The sequence below is a fragment of the Peromyscus leucopus genome, chromosome 13 (assembly GCF_004664715.2).
Source record: "Peromyscus leucopus breed LL Stock chromosome 13, UCI_PerLeu_2.1, whole genome shotgun sequence".
Lineage (NCBI taxonomy): Eukaryota > Metazoa > Chordata > Mammalia > Rodentia > Cricetidae > Peromyscus > Peromyscus leucopus.
In genome coordinates, this window is record NC_051074.1 from 30,177,077 (window position 1) to 30,195,489 (window position 18,413).

Genomic DNA, 18,413 nt, shown 5'->3' on the forward strand with positions numbered 1-18,413 from the left:
TAAATAAATAAATAAATAAATAAATAAATAAATAAACAAGCAAACAAACCTGAACAGAAAATTAATGAACCAGAAGACAAAAAGGCAAAAAAGGATAAGTAAACCAGAAGTTAAGACAAAGACAAAAAAGGAGGCTATGATTAGGAAGCCTCAGAGACATCGAGAACCAGTTCTGCAGCTACAGGGCTAAAGGAATGAAGAAGATACATCTGAAGAGACAATGGCTGAGGTTTTTCAGATCCAATAAATTAGCTTAACAAAATTGTGGAAAATAAAATCTACAGTTAGAAACACTCTGTCAAAATTTCAAAGACTTTAAATGAAATTATAAGCACTTTCATCGGGAATGAGAACATTAACTTCACATGGTAAGGAAATAGCTGCTGTGATCCAGAAAAGCCATTACTGAAGAACAAGATAAAAATGGCAGTAGTTTCAGATTTTAAAAAGTTTTTACCCAGGAGACTTTTTAGTAAAGAAACTTATATCATATACACTTTAAAAAACAAAACTACATGCTGCATGGTGGTGGTGCACTCTTTTAATCCCAGCACTCGGGAGCCAGAGACAGGCAAATCTCTGTGAGTTCAAGGCCAACCTGGTCTACAAAGTTCCACAGCAGCCAGGGCTACACAGAAAAACCTTGTCTGGAAAAAACAAAAAAAGAAAAAAACTAGACAAAATTTTTGAGATTCAAAGGAATAAACACAGACCCCAGCAAACAGGCAAATTTAAACATACAATGTCAATCTATAAGAGTAAAGGGGGACACATTTAAAGGTTTTAGCAATAATAATACCTGAGAAAGCATGAAATTTGCAGCTTCCAAAACCAGTGTAAGAGAACACCAGGACAAGCCTGTTAAAGATAACACACACACACACACACACACACACACACACACACACACACACACACGATACATGACCTTGTAGTAAAGGTCACAAGTGAGATATAAATCTACATTTGCACCCAAACTTGTCTACTTTTTTTTATACCTTCTCTATTCATATACAACAGAAATTAGCAACAATCTAATTGCCTCTCAAACAAGGAATGGCTTTTTTTTAAAAAAAGGTCATGTGATAGGGTGAAATAAAGAGGGAAAAGGGACAAGCTACTGCAGGCAAGTCTGAATTAACCTTACAGGCATGGTGAGTAAAAGTGAGCAACCAGAAAACTGTTCTCAGAACCAAAGATCCTAGTCAGGGAGAGAGAAAAAGCCTAAGAGTTTTACAGGCTGATGGAACACCTCCATGTTCTGATTGTAGTGGTAGTTACAAGGAAACAAAACAAAACAAAACCCATATACACACACACACACACACACACACACACACACACACACACACACACACACAGTGTGTGGGGGGAGGAGGGGATGTCTTAGAACTCTTTGAAGGAGTTACAATGTTGTGAGCTTTTGTTTTCCCTGAGACAGGGTCACACAGTGTCCAACTCCACCTACAATTCAGTCTGTAGCATGCTGTCCTTAAGTTCCTGATCCTTCTGCCTCCATTTCCCAAGTGCTGGGATGACAGGTGTGCAGCACCATGCCCAGCTAGCAGATTGTCGCTCTACCTACCAAATGTAATCTCTTAAAAACAAAAACAGAATCCTGGCCAGCCCGATGGTGAACGTCTTTGATCCCAGCACTCGGGAGGCAGAGGCAGGAGGATCTCTGTGAGTTCAAGGCCAGACTGGTATACAGAGAGAGTTCCAGGACAGCCAGGTCTGTTACACAGTAAAATCCTGTCTTGAAAAACAAAAAAACAAACAACAACAAAAACAAAGAAATAAAGGAGAAAAGAAGAAAAAGGGAAAAAAAAAAAAAAAGCCAGAATCCTTAACAGGTCAAAACTGACATATTCTTAGCATGTACTCCTGGAAGCTGATCCACTTCTCCTCATGCTAGTCTACTTATCACATGAACACAGTGCTTGCAAAATAGCTCATTATAATGATATGAGTCACACTATGTGATGACAGCATTGGGGGGAAAAAAAGTCACATCATTTTTTTCAGAGCCAATACTAAAGCAATGCCCATCCTGAACTCTAAAAATACGTATTTTAAGTCTCCAAATTTGGGCCAACAATTTTTGACTCATTTAGTAAGTGCAACATTGATGTTTTGAAAGCACGTATGCCAGTGAATTGGCTTTAAGTTCCAAAGTAACCTGCCAGTGGAGCCCAATATGTTTCTGCAGTATAATTAAGTCATACACAGATCCCCAGGAGTTTTGTTTTAATGACCACCACCCAGGTATGACTGTAACCAGATGGTATGACTCACTGAGTATGTCTGCCAGTATGCTCTTAACTATGCCTCAATCTTCCAAATAGTCATTTGTTCAATTCAAATACCAATCTGTGCTAGATGAGTAAGAAAGCTCCTTTGGTTGATTTATTAATAGTTTTTTCCCTACTGAGGGAGAAGCTGTTTAAAATATTTTAGTAGGCTACGGAAATGTATGTGGTTGTTAATACTACTGTCAGAAAGTAATAAAGCTAATTTGACATTAGGTATATCCTAATCCTAGTTATTTACTTAAAATAAATCACTTATATCACATTATAAAAATTACACATTTAGCCAGGCAGTGGTAGCACACGCCTTTAATCCCAGCACTTGGGAGGCAGAGAGAGGCAGGCGAGTTTGGGGCTGGCCTGGTCTACAAAATGACTTCCAAGACACCTAGGACTGTTACACAGAGAAACCCTGCCCCCCCCCAAAAAAAAATTTAAAATCTAAAACAGAAGATGCCTTTAGTAGGTTAAGATTCTACAAACTGTAGGTTCCATAAATGTAAGGCATAATAGTTATTTTGTTTGTTTGTTTTTTCGTAGAAAGCCACAATCACAAGATCCTTATAATACTCAGGGAAATCATCTAAAAAGTAATGAACTGATAAACAGCAGTAACAGTGATGAACAGACGAACTGCAGTGTATTCATTAGATCTTCACTACTCCACCGGAAGGACAGCACAGAGTAAAAAGATGTGCCCACAAGAAACAAGGGAATGAGAAACACTGAAGAGCCCCTACAAACTCTATTCTTTAATAGCAAACTTTGGAAGAAGAAAAAACTTAACATGCCAAGCCAGGACCTATAGTTACAGCCTCTTAGGAGGCTAAGGCAGGAAAGTCACCTGAGGCCAGGTGTTCAAGACCAGCTTGGACAATACAGTGAGTCCTTGTATGAAAAACAAAGAAGCAAGCATAAATATGCCAGCAGCAGCTGACTGTAGTTAGCCACAACAGAGCTCCTGCAGAATGGGAGGAGCCAAATGGGAGACACTGATCCCCACCACAGGACCCCCCTACACACAGCAAGATAAACTGAGAATGGACGCAGCTAGGGTCACAACACAGCACTGTTCCTCAACAGCCACCAGCCTACCCCCTCAGCAGGCCCTGAGCCAAGTCTGAAGGAAAGTTCTCGCTAGACAAATTCTATGAAAGCCTGTGGACACAAGCACACTGGGGATTTGTTGGCCTCCATGCTAAAAACTATCAGACATACCTAACACTGAACGACAGATTTCATGCCCACAACCTGACTCCAGAACAGTGGAAGCCAGGCCTTTTCATTTCAAAAGGAGGACAGCACACACCTCTGAAGTTCATTAACAATAAATAAATAAATAAATAAATAAATAAATAAATAAATAAATAATTTAAGAAAAGAAAAAAGAAAAATAAAAAAGAATTCCCACATCAAGTATAAAAAGAATTTTAATTAAAAACCTTCTCAACTCAATAGAGAAACACTGCTGGAGCCATGGCCCAAAGCATGTTTAGCAGTGAACTCTTCAAGTCCATTGGTTAAGATATGGCTTCTAGGGGGTGGGAGGAGGGAGGGCAGGGGAATCGTGGTTGATATGTAAAATTAAATTAATTATAAAATAAAAATATTAAAAAAAGATATGGCTTCTAGTAACTGCAGTGCAAAACATGGGAAAGAGACAGATGACAGATGAACAGCTGAAGAGGAAAAGCCTTCACAGCATGTACACTGGGTCAGCATTGGTGAAAGGGAGGGCCAGGCACTTCCCTGTAAGGGGCAGGATCTACATATTCGGAAAGCCAAAGAAAACAGGATTGTGCAAGTTAACCAACCATTTCTTAATTCTCAAAAAAAGAAAAGAAAAAAGAAACCGGTAAAGGAAAAATAACACAGAAAGATTTTCATAGAATACTGAAACTGATGCAGCTGTTAGGTCTCAAACCTGGGACAACAGAGGAACCTATTTAACATATCAAAGCAGACCTGGCCGCCAAGTTCTCCCAGCATCCCTCAGTCCCTACCTGTTACAGGGTATAGCTGATATACCTCACCCCCTACCCTAAAGTTCTCCAGTCCAAGTGCTGGGTTGCCCTCCCCTATATAATCCAGACATTTTGGCTGCCAGGCCCTTTTTGTCCATCCTCCTGAGCTCTTGGTCTCCTAGTTCTCCCCTCCTCCCCTTTTCCTCAGATGGCCAGGCTCGGGGTCATGTCCACTCTGGACTCTCCCTGATGTCTCTGCCTCTGCTGTGCCCTCCCTCATATCAAAATAAACAATCTCCTCCACCATACCTCGGGGCAGTCATGTCCTTCCTTCTCTATTTCCTTTTTTCATTCAGTAGCAATGCTGCCAACAAACCAAGAAGCTTTGGCGAAAGTCTCCACAGACAGGAGTGGGTGACATGGAGGCATTCAGATGGGTGGCAGGTGCTAGCTAGCAGGAGGCCGAGATGAATACCCTCATACTGTAACAAGACTAACTGGGCACTCTTGTCCAGAAGATCAGCTCACTAACTGCTGGCACTGTTTTCTGACGTGTGCGTGCGTGCGTGTGTGTGTGTGTGTGTGTGTGTGTGTGTGTGTGTGTGTGTGTGTGTGTGTGTGTGGTTATATAATGAGACTGTCTAGAAAACTAACGAAACAAATAACCAGGCCTGGAGAGACGGCTCAGCAATCAAGTCTCAAGGGTTAAGAGAACATACTGTTTTTGTTGAGGAGGACCAAGTTCAATTCCCAGCACCCATGTCAAGTGGGCTTACAACTGCCTGTAACTCCAGCTCCAAGGGGATCTGATGTCTCTGGCCTCCAACAGCACCCCCATTCCCATGTACGTACAGATACACACACACACACACACACACACACACACACACACACACACACACACACACACACACACCCTACCTTTGTCCAATTAAAATTTAAAATAATCTTTAAAGAAATGATACTTCACCCAAACAAAAACCATGGTTCATAGCCCACACCTATGAGAATCCATCATTCTGAGAAACCTAAGAAACTTTCAAAAGAAAGGCCCATTAAGGGAGATACCTCTGGCTCAGAGAATAAAGTCACTTGCCTCTGTGGAGACCTAACATTCCAGTAGAGCCGGATCAATCACGGGGCCAGGGGACCACCCTAGCAGGCTCACCTTAAGCCATGCTGCAGAGCTAGGTGGAGACTGTACTCTTCCTCCCTAGAATCCCATCCCTACCGCAGCAGCTTCCGAAGTCCGCCCACTTTCCTGAATCACCGAGGAACAGTGTGACTTCCCCCCTCTTTCTCCTTTGTAAGCATGCTTCCCCTAGCACAGGTTTTCCCCCAGGACTCTGGGCTTCCTCACTCCTCTGAATCCCACTCCCTACTATGTGCCTGCTTGTCTGCCACATGTCTGACCCCCAGGCCAGTTAAATGGCATGGTTTTCTTCTCTCCTCCTTCACAGCTTGCCTGCCCAAGGAGTTTTTCTTTTAAATTCTAATAAAATTTTCTTTGAGCTCCCATGAGTCCATTCTTAAATTATTTTATGAGATTTAAGAGTGCCAAAATGGGACTCCGATTTCCTCTGTATCAAAATCATTTATGTTAAGCTTAACTTTTTCTCTAAAGCCATAACATTTGATATTAAATATGATTGTTACAGTTTGGGTGAAATAGTTTAAAAGCAGCCACACCAGAATTCATTTTTCTATCATCACATAATACAATAATTTATTTGCAAAGTGTTATCATTACTAACTTGTCACCAGACAAGAAAGCTAGACAAATCCTCATTCAGGCTATTGTATCTAGCTAAGCGAGATTTAATGGACTTGTAAGTGAAACATTCCTTTATACAAAGTTGAAATTTGTGTATTAAAAGTCTATGATTCAAGAAATATCTAAGACTAATTATATAAATGCAATCACGTGGGGTTGGAGGTGTTAGCAAGTTAGAGCCTGCAAACATAAATGGCTAAACATTTTACAATATAAATAACTGATCTGAAAAATAAAAATAATTGATCTGTTTGCTTTTTCTTTATCAACTCATTCATTACACATAGACTTCATCTTTTCAGTGTCTGGGTTAATAGTTCAGAACAATAACTTTATAATACTAGAATGTTATTTAATGGTGTAGTTAACTTTACTGTAAATAATGGTGAATGATTGCTGATGAGTAGTTTCCTATTTTTATATATTTATTGATCATGTGGCAGTGGAAGACAACGAACTCTCAGTTCTCTCTCACCATGTGGGACAACAAGTGCCATCACCACTGAGCCACCTTGCCATCTCCTTATTTTTACATTTGAAAAGGAAAGAAGAAAAGGCCTAACACAAGCAAACAAAAGACCTATACCAAAATAGTCAACATTTCAAAACGCAATTCAAAACAGCAGAGATTAAAAACAAAAATGCCCAGGCAGTGGTAGGCACAGGCCTTTAATCACAGCACTCAGGAGGCAGAGGCAGGTGAATCTTTGTGAGTTCAAGGCCAGCCTACTCTATAACATGAGTTCCAGGACATCCAGAGCTGTTACACAGAGATACCCTGTCTCAGAAAAACAAAAAAGGGCTAACTAACTAAATAAATAAATAAATAAACTCTCAAAAAGGGAAGAAAACATGGCACAGAGAATCATAATAAGAATGGCATTGGGCTGGAGAGATGGCTCAGAAGTTAAGAGCACTGGCTGTTCTTCCAGAGGTCCTGAGTTCAATTCCCAGCAACCACATGGTGGCTCACAACCATCTAGAATGAGATCTGGTGCCTTCTTCTGGCATGAAGGAAGAATACTGTACACATAACAAATAAATAAATCTTAAAAAAAAGAATGGCATCACCTGCAACCCTGAAGCTGAAGAGCAGAAGACATTTTCAGCCACATTTGCAAAAGTGACTCCCCATTCATCCTTATCAGGAAAATACTAGAGTGGAGGGCCAGCAAAGAGCCCAGAGCTATAAGGAACTCAGAATGAAGTCAGAAGCAGCATCCCTAGACCATAGCTGTACAGAGGCCTAGAAAGCATCACTCCCAAAGCAGATTACAACCACTACCCAGAAATGACTTATCAAAAACCAGTAATGCACGGGACATGGGCTGGGGAAAGATGGTTCCGTGAGTAAAAGCACTTGCTGCACAAGCCCCCAGTTCAATTCCCCAGAAGTCACTTCAAAAGCTGGGTAACCCAGGCCTGTAACCCCAGGGCTGGGGGAAGGAGGTGATAAGTGGGTGCCTGGAGCTTGGTGAATGCTAGCCTAGCTCTAGGTTCAGTCAGTCTCAAAGAATTAAAGTGGAAAGTGATAGAGCAGGCATCCCAATGGCCTATGGCCTCCAGACAGGCACATTCACATAAAGAAATGATACTTCACCCAAACAAAAACCATGGTTCATAGCCCACACCTATGAGAATCCATCATTCTGAGAAACCTAAGAAACTTTCAAAAGAAAGGCCCATTAAGGGAGATACCTCTGGCCCAGGTATTCACACACCCACTCAGTTATAAACTAATATGTCTTATTACATTGAAAGAAATTTTGTATCTCAGCCACAGATAATATCTAAAAGCTGAGTAATTTTACCCATACACTAAAGCAAAACATTTCAAATAAATAAAACTAGACAATTAAAAATGTGAGGAGAGATGGGCTGTATAAGTGAGGATGGTGAGAACAGGAGAGCTAAATCCTATCTTCCTCCTACAGTAAAAAAGTTGGAAAGAAGCCGGGCAGTGGTGGCGCACGCCTTTAATCCCAGCACTCGGGAGGCAGAGGCAGGCGGATCTCTGTGAGTTCGAGGCCAGCCTGGGCTACAGAGTGAGTTCCAGGGAAGTTGCAAAGCTACACAGAGAAACCCTGTCTCAAAAAACCAAAAAGAAAAAAGAAAAAAAAAGTTGGGAAGAGCCAAACCTGGGGAAAAAGAGAATAGGAATATTGTGTTAGCTAAAAACAATAAATATGGAAGAAGCCAAAAGGGCTTCAGATCTTTTTTATGGTCATCAGAAACTGAGGTGAGTGTGGAAGAGACGGCTCGGTGGTCAAAAGCTCTTGCAGCTCTTGCAGAGGACTACTGTTCACAGCCTTCACTTTTTAAAATTCTATATGGTACTCTTTAAATAACTAAATTCTGTAACATTAAAATAAACTCAAATTACTCTCCAAATTTCAACTTAATTAGCACATACTTACAGGTTTTTTTTCATCTGGTGGGAAAAATATTCCTATAAAACTTAAATAATCTTCAAGAATTTCAAGATCCTTGACTGTACACCAGCAACCTTTAAGAAAACACTATTGAACATGTATTCAAAAGTACAACCTACAAGATTAAAAGCTGGGAAAAAAAAAATGGTTTCACATGTTCCTATATTACTAGCCCTATATTACTAATTAGAATTATTCATTCTAATTCCACAAATGACAAGACAATTCTAAAAAAGCTTCCTTTCCTTTTCTTGCACAGGTGGTACCTACTTCCCCTAGAAACAGAGGAACCTGGAAGAAATCCGTAACTCTTTTACTGCAACAGGCCTCCATTATCTCTACAGGAACAGTTGGTACAGTGTTCCCACCCTCCCCAAGACTTTTCTTCTTTAAGATAACAGCATTCCTGCGAAAACTCATCTCACACTCGTAAGTCTGTACGACCTTCATCACATTCCTTAGTACACATTCCAGTTTGTTAAGGCACCTCTGAAAATAAGCAACCATAGCAGAAGGGTATAATTACCACCGTCTCTTTAGAAAAGATTTATGATATTAATCAAAAGAATTAATACTTTACTGAGAAGTCTTAAACAAATTACCTTCAAACTTTTTTTGCTTGTTTGTTTTTCAAGACAGAATTTCTGTGTAGCCCTGGCTGTCCTCAAACTCACAGAGATTGGCCTGCCTCTGACTCCTGAGTGCTGGGATTAAAGGCATAGACTACGGTCTCCTAGCAATACACATCACTCCCTGTGTTTTACACAATCCGAACAAGTTTACTGTCCCCGCTACTAAGTAATCTTTTTTTTTTTCATCATGGAAAGGCAATGAAAGGAAGTCATAAGGACTATGCAACTGACAGAGTTCTCAAAAGTTATAAATGACTCATCTTTTTATACACACAGTGGAGAGTAGGGGTAGTTGTCCGTGCTTCACCCCTGCAGTACTGCCCCTAGTAGGCAGCAGGTAACTGCCCCTACCCAGGACATGGCAGAAACGGGGACTCCTTAAGACCTGAGATGCGAATGTGCTCCATCTCTTGCCTACCTCATGATCCTGGATGCTGGATGCTGGACCGAAGACCAAGTCAGAGTTCTCCAGAGAACCACTTTGGACTGCACCTTATCTCTCCTGGATCCCTTAACCAATCCCTTTGTTTGCTGTAAGTTTACCCAAAATAAACCTCTTTGGACTAGCAGATGAACTACGTGGAATTGTCTCATTAATTTCCACTATAGTAGAGAAATTCTCATTGTGCTCCCTAGACTTTCATTACTTTGACCATTTGAAATGGAAAAATACACAATGGGAAGAAACTAGGGGTAAAGATCCAATCCCAACGTTCTCCTTAGGAGTTTCTCACAAATGTATCATGTATACCTCATTAAAAAAAGATTGGCTGGTGAGATGGCTCAGAGGTTAAGAGCACTGACTGCTCTTCCAGAGGTCCTGAGTTCAATTCCCAGCAACCACATGGTGGCTCACAACCATCCGTAATGAGATCTGGTGCCCTCTTCTGGCCTGCAAACATACATGCAAGCAGAGCACTGTATACATAATAAATAAATCTTTAAATATATAAATAAATAAGATCAAAAAGATCAGTCTAGATTTGCTTGTCCCTTATCCCACCTGCTGAAAACCCATGTTTTGACTTCCATGCAGTGTCTAACTTAATGGGCATCTATCTGATGACGAGACATCCTTCCAGCTAAATTCTACACTGGTTAAGAGCTGTCTGGAACCAGGCAATGGTGGCACAAATTTGTAATCCCAGAAGCTAAGGAAGAAGTATGGCAAGTTCAAAGCTATCCTGGCTATATGGTGAACCACAGTCTCAGAAAAAAGAAAAAAAAAAATGGCAAACTGTTTCTCAAATGTGACTGTTTTATTTTGCCTAAGCCTTCACTAAACAATTTATGATTTTTTAAAAAATAATCTCATATTACTTATGAATTCCACTCTGCACAAAACAAATAATTCCATCCCAAACTAGTCCTTAGGTCCTACACAGTGGCTCACCAATAATTCCAGTACCCAGGAGACTGAGGCAGGAAGACTACTTCTAGCTTACAGCCAGTGTGGACTACAAAATAACAAAAACAAGAGGCAGGATGTGGTAGCACATGCCTGTGACCCAGCACGTGGAGTTCAAAGCAGGAGTTCAAAGTCATCCTTAACCCCACAGTGAGTTTGAGGCCAACCTGGATGTCATGAAACCCTGTCTCCGACAACAAAAGGCAATCCCACATCCTAGCCTCAGTCCTGGAGAGTAACCACAGAGCATGCTCAGTTAGAATCCCAGTCCCATGAAGACAAGTTTTGACTTCTGTTGATAGTTTATTATTTGTACCTGTTTATAACTTAAGTATTCTATAAAGAGAAAGTGAGAAACAAACCAGTAAGTCAGTTCATGCCTAGTGTGTCTCCCTAACTCAACTGCATCTAAATCGCAAGTTTCAGAATTTGCATTGAGTCATTCTGAATGAGCACCATCTGAGCATACAAGACAGAAATCTGGAGAGAAACAAAAAACAGGAGAGATTAGCTGAGTCCAGTCACATCAGCAATAAATGGTGGCTTTGTTTAAACAAAGATATTAAGAGAATGAAAGTCATGAGGTGGTGGCGCACACCTTTGATGTCAGCACTCAGGAAGCAGAGGCAGGCAGATCTCTGTGAATTAGAGGCCAGCCTGATCTATAAAGAAAGTTACAGGACAGTTATAGCTACAAAGAGAAACCCTGTCTCAAAAAATTTTAAAGAGGTAGGTTATTATATTTATTATCCTAGAATGTAGAACTCATGGCAGATACCAGTTACCTATACAGTGACATTGCGCTAGAGAAATCAAACAGCCAACATGCCTTATTTCATACTTGCACCTCCACTGCTTAGCCCTATTCTCAAGTACAATAGGTGTTCAATAAGTTAATACAGTACATGTACTATTCCCATTTAACAGCCATGAGCACACACACAAAATCTGCCATCACAAATTTAAAATCTGAAGCCAAGGGATGGATCCAAGCCAACATGTACATTATACCATATCATCTACCTAAGAAATACATAATTATTATTCCATTTTTCCTAATTGTTTTTCCAGCATTATGGCTTTTCAAAGAATAACATCCTCAGGAGCTAGTTTCTCCAAATGCTACAGCTGCAGCATCACAATTTCTTTACAAGAATCTGAGGCTGGAGCATGCAGAGGGCACTAGCTCAAGGTAGCTAGTGACTGGCTGACCCACCTGGACTCCAGTGCAGTTTGTGGTTCCAGGAGCTGAGGGCAACCATCTTTTCAGATGAGGGGATAAAATATCATTTAAAACCAATCAGCAAATTGCCTTCATATGTTTGAGTCAGTTTTCAGGTTACAGCCCAAAACTTGGATCTGACAGACTCTGATGAAGGCGCTTCTCATATCAGTGTCTAACTTTCTGTTTCTGATCCCTTTTGTTAGTAACACCTACTGGGCATGTACCAGACATTGTATGAGGTTCTATCTCTTTAGTATGGAAAACCAATTTGCAATAGAAACTTTTATTCTCACTATTTCATATACGAGAAACTGCTGAGTGGGTATTTTCAGTATTAATTACACGGCTTTAGAGGCAAAATGAAAAGCAGTGTCACAGCTCGGTAAGTACTCCTCTCTTCCACTACAGGAAAGCTGCTGCTACCTGGAACTTGTCTTTGAAGATCTTCCCTCAGACATCAACTCTTCTGTGAAGTCTCCAAACCAACCTTCATATATTCCAAAGGTAACACACTCATGTGAGAAAAAAAAATCCCTTAAAATAAAAATTATACTGGGAGCCCAGAGACAGGTCAGTGGCACTTGCCACCAAGCCTAATGACCTAGTTCAAACTCCAGGATCCACATGATAAAAGGAGAAAGCTGACTCCCTCAAGCCATCCTTGAACAGCACCCAAGCCACACAAGTGTTATGGTGCATACAAATGCATGTATGCACATGTGCACAAAAAAATAAATGTATGTGTGTGTGCAAACAATATAAACAAGTGTAACTTAACAAATTATACCAATACACCTGGCGATGGTGACAAATACCTTTAATCCCAGCACTTGGGAGGCAGAGCCAGGTGGATCTCTGTGAGTTCGAGGCCAGCCTGGTCTACAGATCGAGATCCATGACAGACACCAAAACTACACAGAGAAACCCTGTCTCAAAATAATCAATCAATAAATAAATTATACAAATGTAAACATGCATGTCTCCCAACCCAAAGAAAGGCTCAAATGAATCAAAGGACCTTGTGTTTGGAAGACGCAGGACATACTTCTTAAACATATATTAAAAGTAAAGTACAACTTAAATAAATTGGACTATTAGTTTAAGGTTGGAACTGAAGTTGCATAGCATAAGTGACTGCAATGTTCTAATTCTATCTCATTTATAAGTGAAAACCATGAACCACACATACTATCTCCTACTTGCTATGCAGCTGTGGCAAATTCTGAGTGCTTCCCTAACCACAAACCTGAAGTAACCTTTGGGGCTCTCTTACCATCCCTCACGCAAGTTCAGCACAGCATCCAGTCCCTTTTCTTAATGCTTTCCCATTTTCTCCATTAGAACGTAAATGCCAAGAGACTAAGGCCATCGCACCATCTATCACTACACCCTAAAGCTTCATACAAAACCTAGTAAGTACCACCCAAAATAATGTAATGCTCATGGAACCGAGGACGCCTCCTTGCGCAAATTTAAAACTGGGGAAATAAGAGCCAATACCGGACTATTGGCCATGTCCAACATTTTCAAACTCTTTAGAAATTCATTTTCCCACGTGTGATGTACTTTGTTATTAATCTCACAATAAAAAAATGTGGGGCACACGCCTTTAATTCCAGCACTCGAGAAGCAGAGCCAGGCAGATCTCTGTGAGTTCGAGGCCAGCCTGGTCTACAGAGCGAGGAGATCTAGGACAGGCACCAAAACTACATAGAGAAACCCTGTCTCAGAAAAACAAAACAAAACAAAAATGTGGGGAGGGCCGGCAAAAAGGCTCAACCGGTAAAAGTGAACCCAAATATACAAACTCACCGCACAGACATACACAGACACACACACACACACACACACACACACGGTAATATTTTTATAGGCCCAAGGAATATTAACTACAAGCTCATTAATAGCATATATTGAATTCAAGATGCTAGCGTACAAGAGCATCTAATCAGTTCCAGAATTACCTGCAGTCTTTCCAAATGAAATTTCACAGGAACAAAAATTCCCATCAAAACACAGCTTAAACAGAGAAGCCCAGGCACAAGCCATCTGAGTAATTTCAGGCGGCCATCCCCATCTTCTTTCTCGATATTGTCTTCCCTGTCCCCATTTCTCCACACAGCCAGGACACTTGGGTGCCGATCCAGAAATCTCATCGAACTCCTGATACCCCATTTCCAGTAAAACTTTCCCCAACTCAGAACACTTGGGAGCCATGCAGCCACAACCCTCGTGCTTTGGCTGCCTCCCCCCTCACGCAATCCATCCTCTAGGGAGAACTTTTCTCCTGGGATTCACGTCTCAAACATCAAGTCGTTTTAACGCCGCTCCCCGCCACCACCGCCACCCCCCCCACACCACCACCACGTCCCAGTTACCTAGGTGCTGTGGGCCGCAGAAAGATCCCCAAGTCTGAGCGTCCCGGCTCTCTCCCCTCCCACCGGCTCCGCGGAGTCGGGCCGATGCCGGGTTCCAAACCGCGGAGCTGCGGGGCGCACAAAAGCCTCCCCCACCCCCCGTACGGCCCTCTTGGGGCTGCTCCCGGCCTGCGCTCCCCCCTCCCCAACACCCCCCGAGGCCGGGCCACGCCCGCTGTGCGGCGGGAAGACGGGATGCTCCGCCGGGCCGGCCGCTCGCTGACCCCGACCCCACCCACGCCCCACCCACGCCGGCCACCCCAAGGTTGGACCCTCGCCCGGCCAAAAAGCCCAAGAGCATCCTGGATGGAGCCCGAGTCCTAGGGTCCCAGGCCGTATCCCAATGGGGCCCCGCCGTCCCGGCCCGGTACCCCGTCGTCGTCGTCGTCCCCGTCCCCCCCACCGCGCCCGACCCGCACTCACAGGCTGCCGGAGCAGGAGGTGCACACGAACGAGCCGACCGTCATGTTCACGTAGGTGGGGCCGCGCTGGTCGCAGTCGAAGCACTTGCGGTTGTGCGGCAGCCCCGTCATGTCCCGCAGCATCTTCAGGTGCTTCTCCTCCTGCTTCCGCTTCGCGCTGGCCGCCATGGCCGCGGCTCCGACCGAGGAGGCCGGCAGGGCCGGGGAGCCGGCGGCGCTGCCGGGGGCCCCGCGCTCCCTCCCACGGGCCGCCCTGGCCGCCGCCGCCGCCGCCGCCTCCGCCCGCCCTCCCTCCGCCCGCCCGCCCGTCCGCGCGGGCTCCGGCGGCTCCGGCCTCGGCCTGCGGCTCGGTCCCACCCGGCTGGACGAAGCGTGGACGCTGCGCAAGCGCGCGCCGACCGGTCACACCAACCGGCCGGCCGGGACAACCGCCACCGCCACCGCCGCCGCCGCCGCCGCCACCTTCCCGACTTCTCCTAAGGGGAAAAAGACGAGGCGGGGGGGGGGGGGGTGGGGAGGGGGGAACGGCAAGAGGGAGGCCCGCCTCGGGCGGCCGGCGGCCAAGTGCGAGCCGGCGCCCTCTGCTGTCCGGGAGGAGTCACTGCGGGCCACGCTGCGGCCACGGGGGTCGAAGCTGGGCGGGGTAGGGAAGGCACTGTAAATGACAATAAGTAACAGACCTTATCCTCCCTGGGTGCCTGTACGTGCTCAGCGCCTCGCCGAGGCTATCCTCCTCCCCGGCAGAGACGTTTCCCAGAGCTTCTTGCTGCTTTAGGGGTTAACACCCCAAATTCCTCGCTAGCGGAGACTAGGCTGGTCGACTTCTTGCACTTCATTCAACTCAGCCGCTCTCGACTTAGGTTCGTTCCCTCTGGCACAGCTTAACTTCTTTTTCATTCCTGCCCTTACTGTTCTCTGGGTAGCCAGCAAGGTTTATCGACTTCACCGCTCCTGGCGTTTTGGAAGAGTTTAGTTTTGGCGTCGGGGCTGCCCTAGGTAAGGCATGGTTTGCATGGGAAGCATGCCTGGCCTCTAGCCACTAAATGCCATGACCACGTGGCCCCTCTCTTTCCAAAGTACGGCAACCAAAAATCCTTACACATTACCAGATGTCCAGGGAGGCTTGAGAGGAGTGGGAACTGCTCCCGCTTGGGCAAAGCCAGATCACCCCTAGCAAGCAATTTCACGTTGGTCACATGAGGTCCCACCAGCTCCCCAGCCAGACTGACACAGATCAGTCCCTAAGGTTGCAGCTCAGCTCCCTGAGAGCTGCCCTCTTTCAAACTAGTATGTTGTATTTCATAGCTGCGGTCATTCGAAGTTCTGTTCCCCGCCTGCTCTGGACTCTCCCTTCAGGCTCCAAATGGTCTACCCCTTGTATTTTCTTTACTGCTCCGCTCAGAGGCCTCCCAGAAGCGAGACTGGGAGCTCCTTGTTTGTGGAATGAATGAAATGTTTGGCACATATCAGTCGATCTTCATGGCTGAGCTTTGAGCTAAGCATGATTAGTGTTTCCATGCCACCAATTGGGAGTATGGTGCCCTGGGCTAAATTTACTCCGGCATTCACCTGCCGAAGCCCGAGTTCCAAATCTGTCCAACTGCAACCCCACCCCCACCCCACCCCATCTCCGCAGAAAATCACGGCCAGCGCCTAAGGCAGTGTTTCTCAACCTGTGGGTCTCGACCCTTTGGGTATCCAAAGACCCTTTCAGAAGGGTCACCTAAGGACATCGGAAAACACATTTTTACATTGCGCTGCATAACAGCAGCAAATTACACTTATGAAATAGCATCAAGAATAATTGTTAGGTTGGGGTGTGTCGACAACATGAGGAGCTGTACTGAAGGGTCGCACGCAGCATTAGGAAGGTTGAGAACCACTGCCCTAAGGTTTGAGAACCCTTCTGTGCCTTCCTCTCTTTTTAAAGGAGTATGGGGAGAGAAGCAGAGAGCTGAGTTACAAAATTCTCTTTGCCTTCAGCACAGATGGGGTAGTTTTCACAGGAGGAGAATTCAGGGTTTTTTTTTTTTTGTTTGTTTGTTTTTTTTAGCTGAAAATGCTGAGTCAGTCCAGGGAACCCACAGGTTAACATAACATTAATAATAGTAAATACTTGGATTATTAAAAGAAGGGGCCAGATGGGTTGACTAATGTGTTTCTGAACCGGTTCCTTTATGAAAAATATTAAACAGCCCCGAGCCCCTGGTTCACCTTCAGCAACTATCAGCTTTTTTGACACCCTTAGCCGATCTCTGTCCCCTTTCCTAATTTAAAGTAAACTGTAGCTATTATATCATTTATCTTAAAACGCATCCACTTATATCACTGAAAAAAATCATTTCAGGGCTGAGAATGTAGCTCGATGTCAGGGTGCTTAGAATGTATAGGCAGGCCCTGGGCTAGATCCCTAAGCCCAGGAAAAGTGAGACACTCCCTGCCACCCCCACCCTCCATCCCCCACTCCCGCTTCCTGTAACTACAGTACAACTCGCACACATAGAAAGTTAGGAGTAAATTCTTGAAAACCATCAAATGTCCCACCATTCTTGAAGTTAGCGCTAATATCAGCAATTTTTTAGAGTTTTTATACTTTCCCTGGCTCCTTAGTGTACAATTGTACTTAGGTAGTATCGGAGCATGGTCCAAGATTGGAGTCGCTATGAGATTTCTGAGTGCTTGTAAGAAACCGAGACAAGAGTCCTGTGACTTAAGGTTCTTTAAAAACACAGAATTGTTCTTGGAATGTATTTCTGTGCTCTTCCCAGGTGTAGCTTATGAGTGAGTTTACTTCCATTACTCCCGTTACAAATGGCTATGGTTATTTGTTCATGTGCCTCTATGGAAAAATATTGTCACCACTTGAGGCTTGTCCACCCCATGCTTGCCCTTGTGACTAGACACTTTATTCATATGACTGTTTGTTTGCTTGCTTGTTTGTGTTTGTTTTTTTTCAAGACAGGGTTTCTCTGTGTATCTTTGGATCTCCTGGAACTCACTCTGTAGACCAGGCTGGCCTGGAACTCACAGAGATCCGCCTGCCTCTGCCTCCTGGGTGTTGGGATTCAAGGCGTGTGCCACCACACCCGGCTTCATGTGACTCTTCTTAACCGTGAGCGTGTAAATTGTCTGATACTCTGAATAAAGTTGACTATTGCATGAGACTTCAGTCTGCGTCATTTATCAGCTCAGTTCTCCAGATGCCACCACCTCTGGAGAGGTGAACAGGGAGTATGTCTCCTACTGTCTCCTTCTGCTGACATTCTCTCTCTCTTTTTTTCTATAGTCTTTCACTGTGTCATTTAACATACATACACCTCATTCTCTCTTTTGTACAAATAGGAGGTTAGATCTAGTTTGTACCCAGTTCAGTTTAGGCAAGAGCATTATGTTTTTCCATTAGGAGGTGCATAATGGGGGTGTCTTTTCATGATAGCAGTCACTGACAGTTGATGTCTACAATCATTGACAATTACAAAATAATGGTATTCTGGTTCTGTCATTCCCATGTCTTCATTTTTTTTTTAGCTGAAATATTTCTGTTAAAATGGTCAAAAGACAAAGCCAGGCACTGGGATGCATCCCTTTAATCCCAGCACTCAGGAGCCTGAAGCAGGTGCGTCTCTGTGAGGTCAAGGCCAGCCCAGTGAGAGAATGAGGGGTATGTTAAATGCCACAGACAGTGAGAGACTAGAAAAAGAGAGAGAGAATGTGAGCAGAAGGAGACAGTATGAGATATACTACCTGTTCACCTCTCCAGACGTGGTGGCATGTAAACTGGCAAGTTCCAGGCCAGCTAGAATTACATGATGAGATGATGCTTTAGTCAA

At 44.0% G+C, this 18,413-nt stretch overlaps 1 protein-coding gene across 15 annotated transcripts in view; it reads right to left on the reverse strand.

The window, feature by feature from the left end:
• The window catches only part of Agfg1 (ArfGAP with FG repeats 1), a 52,606-nt gene extending 37,762 nt beyond the window's left edge, over window positions 1-14,844 (reverse strand). For 8 of the 15 annotated variants that reach the window (XM_028874118.2, XM_028874113.2, XM_028874117.2 and 5 more), the window contains exon 1: window positions 14,585-14,843. In XM_028874118.2, the coding sequence (XP_028729951.1) occupies window positions 14,585-14,751 (167 nt within the window). In that variant the 5' untranslated portion in view covers window positions 14,752-14,843. Of the gene's footprint in view, window positions 1-14,584 lie in introns of all 15 variants that reach the window. The other 7 variants (XM_037210206.1, XM_028874109.2, XM_028874108.2 and 4 more) reach the window with 3 other exon arrangements.
• Between the last annotated feature and the right edge of the window lie 3,569 nt (window positions 14,845-18,413).